This window comes from Trichomycterus rosablanca, chromosome 6 (genome assembly GCF_030014385.1).
Source record: "Trichomycterus rosablanca isolate fTriRos1 chromosome 6, fTriRos1.hap1, whole genome shotgun sequence".
Taxonomy (NCBI): Eukaryota; Metazoa; Chordata; class Actinopteri; order Siluriformes; family Trichomycteridae; genus Trichomycterus; species Trichomycterus rosablanca.
The window spans coordinates 15,118,308-15,138,338 of record NC_085993.1 but is presented as its reverse complement, the minus strand read 5'-3'; the positions used below and the strand labels follow the sequence as shown (position 1 = coordinate 15,138,338).

The following is a 20,031-nucleotide window of genomic DNA, read 5'->3' as shown; positions in this document are numbered from 1 at the left end:
TCCCTGGTATTCCTTTTGAGACATTTGTTTAAAAACAGAACAGGTGAAATGAAGTGTTGTTACGTAGCCATGCTTTGTTTTTTTTATTTGGATCACTACTAACTGTTATAGTAAGTAGTCCCTGGTCATGGCATTAAGTAGAAATCCCTGGTCATGGCATTAAGTAGAAATCCCTGGTTATGGCATTAATATGCATTTTGGCTATGAATATAAAATTCATGTCACTTGGGATGTCTTTTGTGATGATAATTTGCAACGGACAAATTAAACAGAAAGTCAGCCACAGAGAGAGAGAGAGACCTGGTGTGTGTGTGTCTGTGTGTGTGTGTTACATTAACAAAAAGGGCCTTAAATTAAATTGAATGGCAGAAGTCATCCAGCTGATCTGACTCGTGGCAGTGTGTGTGTGTGTGTGTGTGTGTGTGTGTGTGTGTGTGTGCGCAGGATGCACGCACGTGTTTATTTGACAGCTGGGATTGCCTCTTTGAATGTGAGTCTTTTGTCACCAGGCCTTTTAGAGCACCAGCAGGTCTGTCACTGAGCAACAGCTTGAGCGTGACCCAGGCATGCGCCACACACACTTACACGTTTTCGATGACCTGACTGCGCCTGTACTGTCCCTCCATCGTGACAATGCCAAAGGCCTCATTCCAGCCTCCTCCACTCCCCTTGCTCCCCTGCTGTTCATTATACCCCAAGCTCATCAGCGCGTATCTGTGTGTGTCCATGTGCGCACGTGTGTACCTGCTGTTCTTTCGAGCACTTCAGTATGCAGCAAAAGGACGGGGTCAGAGAGGTCAGCCGGCAGACGCCTGGTTAAACCTCCAGAGGAAAGCGTCTATATCCACACGCCATGTCACCATGTCCAGACAGACAAACAGAAAGATTATATACGGCCAGATGGAAAATGAAGATTGCGTATCATCTGCTGGCATAATGCAGGTCACTCCTTATCAATCATACATACACATATATTTACATTTATATTAATGGCACTCCTATAGACACACACACACACACACACACACACAAAGATAATGTGACGCATTTGAAACTGTCAAACTGTCATAAACAAATGTACTTTTGTTTTACTTACACTGATCAGGCATAACATTATGACCACCTTCCTAATATTGTGTTGGTTCCCCTTTTGCTGCCCCATAAGCAACAAACTGTGATGCACTGTGTATTCTGACACCTTTCTATCAGAACCAGCATTAACTTCTTCAGCAATTTGAGCTACAGTAGCTCGTCTGTTGGATCGGACCACATGGACCAGCCTTCGCTCCCTACATGCATCAATGAGCCTTGGCCGCTCATGACCCTGTTGCCGGTTTACCACTGTTCCTTCCTTGGACCACTTTTGATAGATACTGACCACTGCAGACCGGGAACACCCCACAAGAGCTGCAGTTTTGGAGATGCTCTGACCCAGTCGTCTAGCCATCACAATTTGGCCCTTTGTCAAACTCGCTTAAACCCTTACGCTTGTCCATTTTTCCTGCTTCTGACACATTAACTTTGAGGATAAAATGTTCACTTGCTGCATAATATATCCCACCCACTAACAGGTGCCGTGATGAAGAGATAATCAGAGTTATTCACTTCTCCTGTCAGTGGTCATAATGTTTTGGCTAGTCGGTGTATTTTAACAAAACATTATTTTATGTAGTGAATAAAATGGCACTCAGGTGGCACAGCTGTCTGTTCCGCTAGCCTTCCACCGATGAGACCCGGTTTTGAATCTCAACAGTGCTATTGACCAACTGGGTGTCTACACAAGAATAATTGGTTATGTCTGGTGTATGGCTGAAGTCCTGTGATGGATTGGTACCCTATCCAGGGTATTCCTGCCTAGCAGCCAGTGTTTCCCTGTGGGAACCAGCTTGCTGTGACCCTGACCAGCATAAAGCGATTGATGACAATGAAATAAATAATAACATTTGAGTTTGTTTACTTTAATATGCTTTTATAAGGCCTCAAGCGCTGTCACCTCACAGCAAGAAGGTCCTGGGTTTGATTTCCAGGTGGTGCGGTCTGGGTCCTTTCTGTGTGGAGTTTGCATGTTCTCCCCGTGTCCACATGGGTTTCCTCCCACAGTCCACAGTATATTATTAACAGCTTTTCAGAGAATAATGTATTACCACATATTGCTCAAAAATAAAGTTTTGCTGGTAACATCTTGGAGATCATGGTGACATAGCTGGTTAAGCAACATGGCTCCTATGGACCTGGGTTCTTGCTTCACGTATCAAGTTTCTTCTATGTAGGTTTTCTCTGGGTACTCTGGTGTCACCCTACATGGTTCCTGGAAATTAGCAAATGAATGCGTGAGTGTGTGTTCACCTTCATTGTCAAACTGTCCATTGTGTATTAGGGGGATCCATGACAGTACTGACAAGGATTAAGCAGGTACTGAAATAACATACGAGTAAGGGAATGAAAGTTAAGAAAACTACAGTGGCCTTTAAATTACAATTTGTAACAGCTGTAGCCTAGTGGTTAAGGTACTGGACCAGTGATCAGAGGGTTGCTGGTTCAAGCCCCACCACTGCCAGGTTGCTGCTGTTGGGCCCTTGAGCAAGGCCCTTAACCCTCAGATGCTCAGACTGTATACTGTAATTGTAATGTAAGTCGCTTTGGATAAAGGCGTCTGCTAAATGCTGAAAATGTAAATGTAACATCCATCCATTGTCTATTTTACAATTGCTTTATCCTGGTCAGGGTTGTGGTGGGTGCAGATTACTGGGCGAAAGGTAGGAAACACCCCAGACAAGTCACCAGTACATTTATTGCTTTATTGGCATGACAAATAAGGACATTCGTATTGCCAAAGCTCAGTTACAGAGAAAAATAAAAATAACAATAAGAAAGAACAAATATATACAAAACAGGTACAGGTGCAAAAAATAAAATAGAATAAAATGTTAATAAAAACAGTGCAAATAATAACAATAATATTTATAACATTTACAGTTATGAGTTAATCATAAAAATTAGATTGTGTGTGTGTGTGTGTGTGTGTGTATGAGACATGGTCACCCACTGTCCCTCACCTGGTGGCAGGTGTGTGTGTAGAGTGCTGCTAGCGTGCAGTTTGTCGGGGTCTGGGAGGGAGTTGAACACACACTCACAATCATAGTCACACCTAGGGCAGTTTCGTCTCTCCAATTAACCTGACTTCATGTCTTTGGAGTGTAGGGGGCAACCGGAGCACCCAGAGGAAACCATGCAGACACTGAGATAACATGCAAAGCCCACATAGAAAGGACTCCACCTGGGAATGAACCTAGGACCATCCTTCTGTGAGGCGACAGTGCTACCCACCAAGCCACCATGTTGCCAATTTGTAACAAAAAACCCACAAAATATTGCATTTTATATAATATAAAATACATTATATTTTGTTTTAAATATTTTTCTACACAGGCACATATACATACTCATGTAACATGCTGTTTAAATCCACTATATATCTGATAATCTAGTAAACACTGTTACATCATTACATGTTTCAGGTTAATGCATTACATATAAGACTGTTGCTTGATCATGCTGTATGGGTCTGTTATTAAATGTGCTTGTGTGGAAGTGAGCAAATGTTGAAGAGACATGTCACACAGGGGCCATATGGATCCTGTACCATATGGAGACTCAGTAGCAGCCTGGATTAGATATAACACTGGGCCAGCTGGCTATTGTTTTGGTGAAGATAAGCTCGGTCTCTGTGTCTTCAACAGCCATTTAAGGCTTGTATTAGGCATTACCGGTAAAATAAAAGTTTGTCAATAATGCAAGCCATCAACCTCGTTATGTCTGCAGTCATTCAGAGAACATGCACTGGCACATTTAAAAACACAGTCTTTTAATACATTCTAACCAGTAGAATTCTAAGAAATAAACAACTACTTAGCCTGTTTAAGTGGAAGAATAAACACCTTGCTTACCTGCTTGTGTTAAATAATACTTGGAATTCCTAGAGCTATTTTTCAGCAGTTTCTATAATTCTGTTCATTTTGCATAGTTTGTTTGTGTACATTATGCAAAACTGTTAAAAAATGTATGCAATAAACATTCATATTAACAACTGAACCCCCTCATGAATGGATCAGGATGGATGATCATTTACAAATCCTTAATAGGGTGATTCTTCAATTGCGGGCTCTTTTTACCATCTTAACTTTTGAAAAATAAAATTAGTAATAATTTAGTTTTAATTATGTCAAGATAATGCTTACATGCTTTAGAGCAAATACTTAATGATGGCTATAATTGAGCTTATATAGAATTTTAATATTTCATATTTATTTGCGAAGTGGCATAGCAAAATGTCATTATGTGTTGGTAATGACGTGTTGCGGTAATGACAATTTTTACTTTTTAAGAAAAAAACTAGCTAGGCCATGGATTTGCTAAAGCTAGTCAACAGCTAGTACAAGATGCACTTTAAATACATATAAATAATGTGTAAATTTCTTTTTTTTTGGTAAAGTACTGCCATATTGATGTAAATGGTAATGACACTGAATAAATATACTCTATGATCAGGAGGAATACATGATTAAATTACTCACATTTCCAGACATTAAAATGTAAATTTTCTCTCATGGCTGGCATGTGCTTCCTTGCGAGTCTTTGTTTCCATGGTTACAACATAAACAAGTGTTACCTTCAAATGATTCCCTACAGAAACCATACACTGTTGCGGTAATGATGATAATGCTGGGGACAGTAATATATTGCTCAAAAATATGCATAGGTTGGAAATCATAATTATTTTTATAATTGGAAATCATAATTATTTTTTATAATTGGAAATCATAATTATTTTGGTATGTAATTTTTTTCAGTGATGCAATGAATGATCGTTTTAATACCTAAAATATTTGTTTTGTAATAAAGTATTTTTAACACAAATTTATAACCTAGGGACGTAAAAGTTCTCCCAATTTAAGAATCACCCAATTAATATTATAATGTTATTAGGATGTTAGTGATTAACCATCTAACTGATGAAGCAGTCATTGTTTAATTAATGCTCTCAGTTAAGACTCCTTTGTCCCCGCTTCATGTACTCTTCTGTCTATTCCATCCATCCATCCATCCATCCATCCATCCATCCATCTTTCCTTCCTTCCTTCTTTCCTTCCTTCCATCCATCCATCCATCCATTCATCCATCCATCTTTCCTTCCTTCCTTCCTTCTTTCCTTCCTTCCATCCATCCATCCATCCATCCATCCATTCATCCATCCATCCATCCATCCATCCATCCATCCATCCATCTTTCCCTCCTTCCTTCTTTCCTTCCTTCCATCCATCCATCCATCCATCCATCCATTCATCCATGCATCTTTCCTTCCTTCCTTCCTTCCTTCTTTCCTTCCTTCCATCCATCCATCCATCCATCCATCCATCCATCTTTCCTTCCTTCCTTCCTTCCTTCCTTCCTTCCTTCCTTCCTTCCATCCATCCATCCATGCATCCATCCATCCATATTTCCTTACTTCCTTCTTTCCTTCCATCCATCCATCCATCCATCCTTCCTTCCTTCCTTCCTTCCTTCCTTCCATCCATCCATCCATCCATCCATCCATCCATCCATCCATCCTTCCTTCCTTCCTTCCTTCCATCTATCTAGCTATAGCTTTAAATCAATTATTCATCAGAAATACATGAACATGAAATTATGGATGTTGTCATGTTTTTTGAATAGCAGGATATTTTGTTAACACTGCTTTGTCACAGTTACTTAACTTCCTACAAATTGTTGCTCATCTTAAAACCTACTGCTAGTCTGTATTACCCTGACTTGATTAAACCTTTGGGAACTCAATAACCAGCGTTAATTTACTTCAGTTTTGATGTGTTATATAAACCCCACCCAGAGATTCAAGTGTTCAAGGTGTGTTGCAATCATGGTAAAAACTAAGAAGCTGCCATGAAGGCTGAGAGAGCACCGCTCTAAATGTGCCAGTGGCGAGCATACGATCACTTCATCATCGTTACTGAAACATCAAATAACATACAAACTTATTACTGTATCTTATCCATGCCAAATTCGTCTTACACAACATTTGCTTTTATAAGCTTACATTCAACCTTTTGGCTCCATCTGGTGGTGAAGAAGTGGAATTAAATGCCCCACATGTAAAGGGCTTCCAAGCCGTGTAGCTCTGCATGGATTGTGGATTACCTGCCATGCCATTGATGGTCAGCAAGGAGGGCAAGGGGGGCATGGAGGCAAAGTGACTGCGCCTTATTTTGTTTAAAATAATTACAAAAAATTGCTATTCTGTAAATGTTGTAAGAAATAACTGTGTTGTGGTAACAGTTCAAGCAGACTGTTCTGATGTATTTAGTCCTACAGGTTTTCAACCTTCTAATTATCCATCATGCTGCTGTTTTATGACACAGTTAGAATCACAGAATATAGCAAACAGAAGGAAAAGCAGAGAGTATATAATAAAAAAAGTAACAGCCAAGCATTCTTAGTTTAAATGTTACAATATCTGTAAAGAGCTTGATGTTTTTGTGACAGGTGCCAGACTGTTATGTACTATTAAAGTTTTAGGTGATTATTAGGATTATCTTGCTTCACACAAGGGTGTCACTGGCCACTTGTGACCGCCTCATCTCTTCTCATTTGTGAAATACACTGCCTGGCCAAAAAAAAGGTCACACACTCTAATATTTTGTTGGACCGCCTTTAGCTTTGATTACGGCACGCATTCACTGTGGCATAGTTTCCACAAGCTTCTGCAATGTCACAACATTTATTTCTGTCCAGAGTTGCATTAATTTTTCCCCAAGATCTTGTATTGATGATGGGAGATTTGGACCATTGCGCAAAGTCTTCTCCAGCACATCCCAACGATTCTTAATGGGGTTCAGGTCTGGATTCTGTGGTGGCCAATCCATGTGTGAAAATGACATCTCATGCTCCCTGAACCACTCTTTCACAATTTGTGCCTAATGAATCCTGGCATTGTCATCTTGGAATATGCCCGTGCCATCAGGGAAGAAAAAATCCATTGATGGAATAACCTGGTCGGTCAGTATATTCAGGCAGTCAGCTGACCTCATTCTTTGGGCACATAACGTTGCTGAACCTAGACCTGACCAGCAACCCTAGATCATAGCACTGCCCCCACAGGCTTGTACGGTAGGCACTAGGCATGATGGGTGCATCACTTTAGCCGCCTCTCTTCTTACCCTGATGCGCCCATCACTCTGGAACAGGGTAAATCTGGACTCATCAGACCACATGACCTTCTTCCATTGCTCCAGAGTCCAATCTTTATGCTCCCTAGCAAATTGAAGCCGTTTTTGCCGGTTAGCCTCACTGACAAGTGGTTTTCTTAAGGCAACACAGCTGTTTAGTCCCAATCCCTTGAGTTCCCTTCGCATTGTGTGTGTGGAAATGCTCTTACTTTCACTATTAAACATCCCTGAGTTCTACTGTAGTTTTTCTACTCTTTGATTTCACCAAACGTTTAAGTGATCGCCGATCACGATCATTCACGATTTTTTTCCGACCACAGTCCTTCCTCGAAGATGATGTTTCCCACACTGTCCTTCCACTTTTTAATAATGCGTTGGACAGTTCTTAACCCAATTTTAGTAGTTTCAGCAATCTCCTTAGATGTTTTCTCTGCTTGATGCATGTCAATAATTTGACCCTTCTGAAACAGATTAACATCTTTTCCACGACCACAGGATGTGTCTTTCGACATGGTTGTTTAACAAATGAGAAGCTACTCACTGCATCAGTTAGGGTTAAATAACTTGTTGCCAGCTGAAACATAATCACCCATGCAGTAATTATCCAATGGGAGGCTCTTACCTATTTGCTTAGTTAAATCCAGGTGGTGACCTTTTTTTTGGCCAGGCAGTGTCACACAATGTCACATATATTATATAACGGACAAAATAATAATAATACATTCAAAGATGTAAAAATATTTATTTGTTTTCATTCATGCTTCGACTTTAAGTTTGGGACAGTGGTAGCTCAGAGGTTAAGGTACTGGACTAGTGATCAAAAGCTTGCCGGTTCATGCCCTGTCACCTCCAAGTTGTTGCTGTTGGGCCCCTGAACATGGCCCTTAACTCTCAATTGCTCAAACTGCATTCAATCATAACTGTAAGTCGCTTCGGATAAAAACGTCTGCTAAATGTCTCAAATGTAAATGTCATTTCTTGATGAACGCTTTCTGTTGCTATAAAATTCTTCACCACCAGGGGGAGACACGTAATAAACAGCAACATGATGGACGACTAAATGGATATTGAGCGATCAAGTGGTTTGTACACCTATCGTTTAGATCTATACAGTAAACAATCATATATATATAACCACCTCCTTGTTTCTACACTCACTGTCCATTTGATCAGCTCCACTTACCATACAGAAGCACTTTGTAGTTCTACAATTACTGACTGTAGTCCATCTGCATGCTTTGTTAGCCCCCTTTCATGCTGTTCTTTAATAGTCAGGACCACCACAGAACAGGTATTATTTGGGTGGTGGATCATTCTCAGCACTGCAGTGACACTGACATGGTGGTGGTGTGTTAGTGTGTGTTGTGCTGGTATGAGTGGATCAAACACAGCAATGCTGCTGGAGTTTTTAAACACCTCACTGTCACTGCTGGACTGAGAATAGTCCACCAACCAAAAATATATCCAGCCAACAGCACCCCGTGGGCAGTGTCCTATGACCACTGATGAAGGTCTAGAAGATGACCAACTCAAACAGCAGCAATAGGGCCGCTCAGGTGGTGCAGCGGTAAAAACACACGCTGGAGCCAGAGCTGGGATCTCGAATACATTGTAAGGTATAGGTAAGGTATAACTGGATTCGATACGATGTACTCAGAATCCAGCTCTGGTTGCAGCGTGTCTTTTTACCGCTGCGCCACCTGAGCGGCCAAGAAAATATATATAAAAAAAAAACAGCAGCAATAGATGAGCGATCGTCTCTGACTTTACATCTACAAGGTGGTCCAACTAGGTAGGAGTGTCTAATAGAGTGGACAGTGAGTGGACACGGTATTTAAAAAATCCAGCAGCGCTGCTGTGTCTGATCCACTCATACCAGCACGACACACTAACACACCACCACTAGGTCAGTGTCACTGCAGTGCTGAGAATGATCCACCACCTAAATAATACCTGCTCTGTGGTGGTCTGTGGTGGTCCTGACCATTGAAGAACAGGGGGAAAGCAGGCTAAAAAGGTATGTAGAGAAACAGATGGACTACAGTCAGTAATTGTAGAACTACAAGTGCTACTATATGGTAAGTGGAGGTAGAACAAGGAGGTGGTTTTAATGTTATGGCTGATCAGTGTATGTGTATGTATAAATATGAATATATATGTGTGTGCCATGGTAGCTGGGTGAATTTGGGGAGGGGGAGGTTGTTAACTCCTGCCATCTCTCTCTCTCTCTCTCTCTCTCTCTGTCTCTCTCTCTCTCTCTCTCTCTCCCTCCACCCCATGTCCTATCCTATCTCTGTACGGGACTGTGGCAGGCCGGTATTCCAGGAATGTGTGGAACATGGCGGCTGCAGCGAAAGCTCCAAAAAGCGGACTGCTCGAACTTCGGCTGGCGGTGGAGCGCTGGACCCGGGTGCTGGCCACTCTGAGTGCGGACTCGCTCACCCTCGTCCCGGGAGAAGTGAGCACCGAGGCAGGGAAAAGCGCAGCGGGAGCCGGGGGCACGGTGAACGGAGAACCCGGCCACCTGAGCTCACCGCCCGTCCCGGACTCCATCAGCAACGTGAAAAGAACTGTGCGAGTTACCAAACAGGACGTGGGGGGGCTCGGTATCAGCATTAAAGGTACTGAATTACTAACAACTCATTTAAAAACAGCATATAAACTCCAAACATCCACAAGTTTACTTGTGACTAGTTGAACTAAAGTTTATCCACATGTTAGATCCACATACAAGAATGTTGTAAGCTTAGCAAGCTTGTACATTTCTTTAAAACTAAATATAATTAAAAATACTTCAAATACTTTAATCTTTTAGATGCAATTTTCAATACGATGGATACAAGAATTCATTTCTAACCTTAAACGAATCTCTTTCATAACTTGCCTAAATAACAGTAAGAGTCTCAGCCTGACTTTGGTTAAACAGCCAAGTGATTTAGTGTTTCAGCTTTTATTTTGTCCCATTCTTCTTGCAAACACGTCTTAATATGTGCAACAGTAGAGTATTTTTCATTTCGAAATTCTCCACACATTCTCTATTGTGGACAGGTCAGGACTGCAGGCAGGCCGGTCCAGTACCCGAACCCTCTTCTTCCGCAGCCATGCCTCTGTAATGTGTGCAGCATGTGGTTTTGCATCATCTTGTTGAATAATGCATGGATGTCTTTGGAAATAAGGCAGCACATGTTGCTCTAAGATCTCAATGCTGCCATCACAGAAGTGTAAATGACCTTTGCCAAGGGCACTGACTTAAACCCCATACCATGACAGACCCTGGCTTTTGGACTTGTTACTGATAACAGTCTGGATGGTCTTTTAGCGTCCATTTTTTCCAAAAAAGACCTGGAATGCCGATTTATTTGACTACAATACATGTTTCTAATGTGTGATGGTTCATTCTAGGTGCCCCCCCAGCCCAGATGCCGCTTCTGGACACACACACACACACACACACACACACACACACACACACACATATATATATATACAGTACCAGTCAAAAGTTTGGACACACCTTCTCTTCAGTGGTTTTTCTTGATTATTTTTATTTTCTACATTGTAGATTAATACTGAAGACATCCAAACTATGGAGGAACACATATGGAATTATGTAATGAACAAACATTTTTTAAACAAACCAGAATATGTTTTATATTTTACCAACTCTACCTCTGCACAGCACTGATGGTCTGAAACACATCAAAAAAGCAAGAAATTCCAGAAATTAACTCTAGACAAAGTACAAACATTAATTGAAAACCATTCCAGGTGGCTACCTCATGAAGCTGATTGAGAAAATGCCAAAAAGTGTGCAAAGCTGTCATCAAAGCAAAAGATGACTACTTTAAAGAATATGAAATATAAAACATTCTGGTTTGTTTAACACTTTTTTGTTTACTACATAATTCCACATGTGTTCCTTCATAGTTTGGATGTCTTCATTATTAATCTACAATGTTGAAAATTAAAAAACCACAGGAATGAGAAAGTGTGTCCAAACTTTTGACTGGTACTGTGTGTGTGTGTGTATATATATATATATATATATATATATATATATATATATATATATATATATTTTTTTTTACCAACATGGCCTGGGTCCCTGGACATGCCCTGGACATTGCTAGGCAGCACACACTTACTCACTCACACCTGAAGCACCTGCATGTTTTTGGAACGTAGAAGGGAACCAGACTATTTAGAAGAAACACAGGGAGGTCATGTGTAACTACTTACTGACAGTGACCTGTGAAAAGTATTGATCCCTAGTCTTCATGCATGTTGCTGTGCAGCGCCCACTATACCAGCTACATAGCCTTATTATTATTACGTTCTTTAAGGCAAATCTGTTTTCTATTCAGATTCGCTTTTTCCTTACTTTAATGATTCTTTTATTTTACTATTTTCTTCTAAGAAAGTAACTCATTCAAAAGCTGAACATGATTGAAGCAGACAAATAGGAGCCCTGTAAAGCTTAGCATGGAGTAAAAATCCCTTTATTTTAATTTAATTACTTAATTTTAAAAAATTTTCTATTTTCTTTTTTTTTCTTTTTCTCCCAATTTAGCATAATTAGTCATTAGTCTTTTGCTGCTGGGGATGCCCAGTTGCATTCAACGAGGGTGTATTTGCCTGCTTTACGCCCCCTTTGACGCCTATTGACCCCTTCTGTTTCGCCGGTGCCTTGGTGGATTTGCTCATGAGGCTCCTCCACTACTGCACAGGCATTCTTGCACAGCGTTTGAAAACCCCACCCACTTTATAAGCCTGATCTTTTCCCACCCAACAGACTCGATGACCAATATTGTCTGTGGCAGGCACTGCCAATTATGATGGCTCCCAGCCGACCGGAAGCAGAGCTGAGATTCAAACAAGGGTGTTCAAAATCTCAGCGCTGGTGTGCTAGCGGAATATACGGCTGTGCCACCTGGGAGGCTTAATGACTTAATTTTGACCAATAATGTTTTAGCATTTCTAGACTGACCTACCATGAGCTAACAGATGATAGATGATTAATCAACAGTTTGTGGTAATGTAAAAGTTCTGATTCACTCTGATACGTGTTCTAATAGACATGTCACACACACAAATACACACACACATGGTGCCTCAAATTACGCTGGCCCACCACTGCTGAGATTCGGGTTTGAATCTCAGCTGTGCTGTTGGACATCCAAGCGACTACACAGACTACATGGGGGGTCAAGGCTCTTTGAAAACAAGGGTGTTTCCGTCTTGTGCCCAGTGTTTCCTGTTGGACCACCTTCATCCATCCATCCATCCATCCATCCATCCATCCATCTATCTAATCTTCTGTCCACAGTAAACAGTTTGCTTCTGTATTCCCTTTTGACAGTTTATGCAAGTAGTTCTCTCTCGTCCCACACCCACACCTACATGTAGGAGTTGGAAGTCTATATTTAATATAGTTGCCTGACAAAAAGAACATAAATCATGTTAAGCACTCAGTGGAAAGCTAACACTGACCACAATTAAATGCACATAATAAAAGTCTAATTAACCGATTTTAGCAGTTACCAGATTATTATAGTTGTCATCAATTCCCTCCATCTTTTTTCTAGTTATTTCAAATTCCAGTTCCCAATTGTAACTCCACTTCTGCTAGCACTACCATCGTAGTAAGCAAGGAGTCACTCGCCCAGTCGGCAGCCGCTTCTTATAACCTGTCAGTCTGGGGTTCCCACACAGAGTTCTAATGCGTATGGAAAGCCACGCTATGCTCCATGTGACTGCGTCACCACATATGTCTATTGGTTTTGTGTGGATGTTTTGTTTGTAGTTTTCTTTCATCTGAATGCATGGAAACATATCCCGGACCTCGCTTTGTTCACAGGGGGCACAGTTATACTGGAACAGGACAGGGCCTTCCACAAACTGTTGCCACCAAGATGAAAACATATGATTTTTTATACTTGATTGCATACAACTGTAAGCAATGTACAGCATGTGGCTGCAACACCTCAGCTTCATAATTAAGAGGGGTGTCTACATATCTTTGGCCATGTAGTGCATGCTGCACATACAAAGTACTTTTTTATTTAAACATCAGGACACTATGAGATACAATGTAAGGGCAAAAGTATGTGAACAGTAGACCATGATATTATTGGACATCCTATTCCAAAACCATGGGCATTAAGATGGGAGTTGTCCCCCTTGTGATAATAACAGGCTCAGCCCTTCTGGGAATGCTTTTTACAAGAGTTTGGTGTATGTGAATATGATCCTATTGGGTCAAAGAGCATTTGTGACTTCAGGGATGAGAAAACCTGGACGGCAACAGTTCATCCCAGACCTGTTCATTTGGGTCAAGGTTAGGGCTCTGTATGTGTCACTGGAGTTCCTAAACACCAGTCTAAATAAATAATGGCTTTTTGGACAGTCATGCTGCTAATTTAATTCATTTTATACACTTGCAAAGAGTGGGGCTAAAACACCTAAATGTATTCATTGGCAAGGGTGTCCACATACTTTTGGCCATACACATGTTGTGCCCCAGGCTAGACATTGTGATTCAGATCTAGTGATTGATGATAAGGCCTAACCTCTGAGCACAGTTAGTTAGTTAGTTTGTGACTGTGTTGGAGGGGGTCACAAGGGATAAGTGTGTACGGGGGTTGGAAGTTGCACCCTAATGCCAACAGCTGACCAGATAATTACCCACAATGCTCAGCGCCATCATCGGCCAAACGTGAAAGCTTTTGGAACGAGAGCAAGCAGGAGTAGTGGAACTGGTGCTGTTTATTTTAGGGAGGGAGAGAGTGAAAGAAACAGATGACCTTGTGTTAAGTCCAGAGTGTAGCGGTATGTCTATATTTACCCCGGTGCCACATGTAATAGACCTGCAGCTCTTCCTCTTGTGGAAACTCAACTCTGACCAAGACGTCTTTCCAATGTCTTGATTTTCAGTTTTAGTTATTTAATGTTTTTTTATGTTTTCACTGGGTTACAAATCTTGAATTAATGAAGCTAGAGAATCAAAATTTAAAATCCTTGACTAGAATAATTAAACTCTAATATACTACAGTTGAGGTAAGTTGGAAGGGACATGTATGTAATGCCAGTCTTGGGTTTTTAACCGATTTCTGCAGATGTTTCCTCTAGGTGACTGAGTAATTGGAACCCATAATTCTTTGCCCAAAAAACTTAAATTTGAGTCCTTTCATTATTTCATCAGTTTCTGGCATAACTCTAAACCCCACTCTGAACACAGTTCAACCCAGTTTGTTGGTTTTATGTCAATACAGGTTTTATGTCTCATATTTTGACAGGCTTGAGGTCAGGACTTGGGAAGCCTGTTTCAAATGCCTAATTTAAGCCTGACTGAGACATTCCCAAACCAGTTTTGATGTGTGTCTTTGGTAACTGTACTGTTAAATCAGCCAACTCTGTCTATTTTTTCACCCCTGGCTGATGGTTTGAGGTTGTGCTGAGGAATTTTGGTCATTTTGTTTATTAATTATTCCAAATGCACTTTCTGTGGCAGAAAAACAAGCCCAGGATGTGATACTGCAACTGTCATTCTTAGTAGTAGGTACAGTGTTTTTGGGTTTAAATGCTTTACCCTTTGGGTGGCACGGTGGCTAAGTGGGTAGCACTGTTGCCTCACAGCAAGAAGGTCCTGGGTTCGATCCCCGGGCTCGGCGGTCCGTGTCCTTTCTGTGCGGAGTTTGCATGTTCTCCTGGTGTCTGCATGGGTTTCCTCCGGGAGCTCCGGTTTCCTCCCACAGTCCAAAAACATGCAGTCAGGTTAATTGGAGACTCTGAATTGCCCTATAGGTGTGTGTGTGTGTGTGTGTGTGTGTGTGTGTGTGTGTATGTATTTGTGTCTGCCCTGCGATGGACTGGCGCCCCGTCCAGGGTATTACTGTGTGCCTTGCGCCCATTGAAAAGCTGTGATAGGCTCCAGCACTCCCCCGCGACCCTGATTGGATAAGCAGTTAAGACGGTGAGTGAGTGAGTGCTTTACCCTTTCTCTTCCAAACAATGTGCTGGTCATGTGACTACAAAAGTCTTATGCAGAGAACCCTTCTTCTGTTCATGTGCATATTCTGTCCAGCAGAATACTTCAGTCTGAGCAATTTCGGAGCAGGTGCTTCCTTGTTGCCCCGAAACCAAAGTCCAAAATTAGTGTAAGCCTTGCTTAACTGTACTGTACTATGTACAGTATTGTATACTGTGTTTGGCAGCAGGCTGGCTCAGTGGGTAGCACAGTTGCAAGAAGGTTCTGGGTTTGATTCCAAGGTGGAGCGGTCCAGGTCCTTTCTGTGTGGTTTGCATGTTCTCCTCATGTCTGGGTTTCCTCCAGATGCTCAGATTTCCTTCCACAGTCTAAACGCATGCGGTCAGGTTAATTGGAGATACTAAAAACTCCCCCTCTGTACGAGTGTGTGTGTGAATGCGAGTGTGTGCGTTTGCCCTATGATGGACTGGTGACTTTCTGGGGGTGTTTCCTGCCTTTCGCCCATTGAATCATACCCCCTGCAACGCTGAAAAGGATAAAGTCCTGTTCAAAACAAGTCCTGTATGTACAAACATTTTGTGCATTGAGAATGTGTTGGCGATCTGCCTTGTAAGGTAAAAAGCATAAACCTAAAAGACATTTACCTCATCTACGAAGGGGCAGTGGTAACTCAGCGGCTGTGGTACTGGACTACTAATGGCTAGGTCACTGGATCAAGCCCCACCACTGCCAGGTTACCACAACTGGGCCCTTGAGCCAGGTTCTTAACCCTTAATTGCTTGGATCATATGTGGTCACAGTTGTAAGTCAATTTGGATGCAAGTGTCTGTAAATATACTCATTAAAAAAAAAAGCAAAAATCTCTTTGTTACAATACAACCAGAAAATACAGGAAATTTTAAAAACAGAAAAAATCAGAATGAACAGCTTCTACAGGCTAAAGTGACAAGAATTTAGTGTGACCTCACAGTACACTTATTATACAATTTAGTGTGACCTCCCAGTACACAGTATTATACAGGTTCAAGCCCCACCATTGCCAAGTTACCACTGTTGGGCCACTGAGCAAGGCCCTTAACCCTCAACTGCTCAAAATTGTGTTCAGTCATAATTGTAAGTCGCTTTGGATAAAGCGAAAATGTAATGGCCGAAAATGTAAATGTAAATGTACATTTAAGTAATATCAGTAATCTGGCTCTACTGAACCTAAATGAAATAAAACCCTAATTAATGCCATTGCTAACACCCGTATTTGTCCTACTATTTCATGTTAAAATAACTCTTGTGAAAAGGGGTTTGTCACACCAGGTTTGTGCAGGACATGCTTTAGCATTACATACACACGTTGTATGAGTATAATTCATTGGACGCTTTCTAATAAGACCAACTTTCAATCAAGGCCACTCTTAAAAGGAAATCAGCAAACAAACTGGACACTCAGGATGTAATATTCAAGCTGTTATAAAGAAATTTGAAGAATCAGGAGAGGCCAAGGACAAATTGACTGGAAGGTCAAGGTCAAATAGTTTCTCAGAGTTTCTTTTTAGAAAGACCAGAAGAAGCCAAGCAAGGATTTGGCTCAGCATCAGGCAACTTCATTAAGATGCAAAGTTGACCCTTCTACAGTCCGTAGAAACTTGATCAGGAATGATTATTTTGAAAGGGTAGAAGCCAAGAAACCACTTTTACAGATGAAGAACATCGTGAAAAGGCTAAGATATGCCAAAGTCTGTGGGCAGTTGGAACCTAGCAGTTAGGGTACTGGACTAGTAATTGATAGGTCGCTGGTTCAAGCCCCACCACTGCCAGGTTTCCACTGCTGGGCCCTTGAGCAAGGCTCTTAACCCTCGATTGCTTAGACAATACTCTGTCACGGTACTGAGTCGCTTTGGAGAAAAGTGTCTGCTAAATGTCCAATTGGGTCCAATAATTGACAATGGAGAAAAATAAAAGAATGAGTGCTTGCGGTCTACAGTGAAACATGGTGGAGGGTCTGGTTTGTGGCTGCATTTCTGCCAGTGATGTTGGCGATATCGTCCGAATTGATGAAATCAAAAATGCTGAGAAGTACAGACAGGTTTTAATTATTTATGCAATTTTTTTCTGGAAAGCGCCTGATTGGGAATGGTTTTATTTTTTACAGTAAGCACACTTTGTTTTGACCATTGTGTGTGTGTTTAAATATTGTGTAAATTTTTCCTGTATTTTCTGTTTGTACCTTAAGAAAGAAACTGAAAAATAACCACAAAGCTATACCACAAAGCTAGTTGTGCACAGTACTGGTTTTCATGAACACCTTGTGTTACCAGATGTAAACTAATGCCTTCCATTGTGTCATTTTAGTGCATCCTTTTTTACTTTAACCAACTGTGGTCATCATTATTTGCTGTGAACACAGTTTAGCTCAGTTCTTTAGGAGCAAATGAAGACTATGAGATATGAAAATTATTCTCTCTGTGTCAGTGCATTAAATGTCAACCATTTCTTTTCATTACATACATAAATGACTAATGTGACCCCATTCCTATCCTCAAAGGTCACCATGCATCTGAAAATGCTGGTGCAGCAGTGCAGAGCGAGAGATCACTTTTATTTAAATTAACAAACGCACATACATAGAAAAGGTCGCAGTACAGTTGAGGTTAAAAGTTTATATATACAGTACATATACAGTGTATCACAAAAGTGAGTACACCCCTCACATTTCTGCAAATATTTCATTATATCTTTTCATGGGACAACACTATAGACATGAAACTTGGATATAACTTAGAGTAGTCAGTGTACAGCTTGTATAGCAGTGTAGATTTACTGTCTTCTGAAAATAACTCAACACACAGCCATTAATGTCTAAATAGCTGCAACATAAGTGAGTACACCCCACAGTGAACATGTCCAAATTGTGCCCAAATGTGTCGTTGTCCCTCCCTGGTGTCATGTGTCAAGGTCCCAGGTGTAAATGGGGAGCAGGGCTGTTAAATTTGGTGTTTTGGGTACAATTCTCTCATACTGGCCACTGGATATTCAACATGGCACCTCATGGCAAAGAACTCTCTGAGGATGTGAGAAATAGAATTGTTGCTCCCCACAAAGATGGCCTGGGCTATAAGAAGATTGCTAACACCCTGAAACTGAGCTACAGCATGGTGGCCAAGGTCATACTGCGGTTTTCCAGGACAGGTTCCACTCGGAACAGGCTTCGCCAGGGTCGACCAAAGAAGTTGAGTCCACGTGTTCGGCGTCATATCCAGAGGTTGGCTTTTAAAAATAGACACTGAGTGCTGCCAGCATTGCTGCAGAGGTTGAAGACGTGGGAGGTCAGCCTGTCAGTGCTCAGACCATACGCCGCACACTGCATCAACTCGGTCTGCATGGTCGTCATCCCAGAAGGAAGCTGACGCACAAGAAAGCCCGCAAACAGTTTGCTGAAGACAAGCAGTCCAAGAACATGGATTACTGGAATGTCCTGTGGTCTGACGAGACCAAGATAAACTTGTTTGGCTCAGATGGTGTCCAGCATGTGTGGCGGCACCCTGGTGAGAAGTACCAAGACAACTGTATCTTGCCTACAGTCAAGCATGGTGGTGGTAGCATCATGGTCTTGGGCTGCATGAGTGTTGCTGGCACTGGGGAGCTGCAGTTCATTGAGGGAAACATGAATTCCAACATATACTGTGACATTCTGAAACAGAGCATGATCCCCTCCCTTCGAAAACTGGGCCTCATGGCAGTTTTCCAACAGGATAACGACCCCAAACACAACCTCCAAGATGACAACTGCCTTGCTGAGGAAGCTGAAGGTAAAGGTGATGGACTAAACCCAATTGAGCACCTGTGGCGCATCCTCAAGTGGAAGGTGGAGGAGTTCAAGGTGTCTAACATCCACCAGCTCTGTGATGTCATCATGGAGGAGTGGAAGAGGATTCCAGTAGCAACCTGTGCAGCTCTGGTGAATTCCATGCCCAGGAGGGTTAAGGCAGTGATAATAATGGTGGTCACACAAAATATTGACACTTTGGGCACAATTTGGACATGTTCACTGTGGGGTGTACTCACTTATGTTGCCAGCCATTTAGACATTAATGGCTGTGTGTTGAGTTATTTTCAGAAGACAGTAAATCTACACTGCTATACAAGCTGTACACTGACTACTCTAAGTTATATCCAAGTTTCATGTCTATAGTGTTGTCCCATGAAAAGATATAATGAAATATTTGCAGAAATGTGAGGGGTGTACTCACTTTTGTGATACACTGTACATACATATATGACCAAAAGTCTTTGGATACCTGACTTGTTAAACATTCTATTTAAAAAGTAAATGGTATTAAAATAGAGTGACGTCTATGCGATCTTTTTAACAATAGCAACAGCCACTCTTCTGAGGGTTCTCACGAGTCGTTGAATTATGTGGTGTGTTAGTGTGTGTTGTGCTGGTATGAGTGGATCAGACACAGCAGCGCTGCTGGAGTTTTTAAATACAGTGTCCACTCACTGTCCACTCTATTAGACACTCATACCTAGTTGGTCCACCTTGTAGATGTAAAGTCAAGACAATCGCTCATATATTGCTGCTGTTTGAGTTGGTCATCTTCTACACCTTCATCAGTGGTCATAGAAAGCTGCCCACGGGGTGCTGTTGGCTGGATGTTTTTGGTTGGTGGACTATTCTCAGTCCAGCAGTGACAGTGAGGTGTTTAAAAGCTCCAGCCGCATTGCTGTGTCTTATCCACTCATACCAGCACAACACACACTAACACACCACCACCATGTCTCTGCAGGGCTGAGAATGATCCACCACCCAAATAAGACCTTTTCTGT

The 20,031-nt window shown here is 41.6% G+C and overlaps 1 protein-coding gene across 1 annotated transcript in view; it reads left to right on the top strand.

Annotated features, from left to right (window-relative positions):
- Positions 1-9,561: 9,561 nt before the first annotated feature.
- Positions 9,562-20,031, top strand: part of snta1 (syntrophin, alpha 1) — a 64,634-nt gene continuing 54,164 nt past the window's right edge. Inside the window, exon 1 of the mRNA XM_062996647.1 lies at positions 9,562-9,844. Coding sequence (XP_062852717.1) covers positions 9,562-9,844 — 283 coding nt within the window. The remainder of the gene's footprint in view (positions 9,845-20,031) is intronic.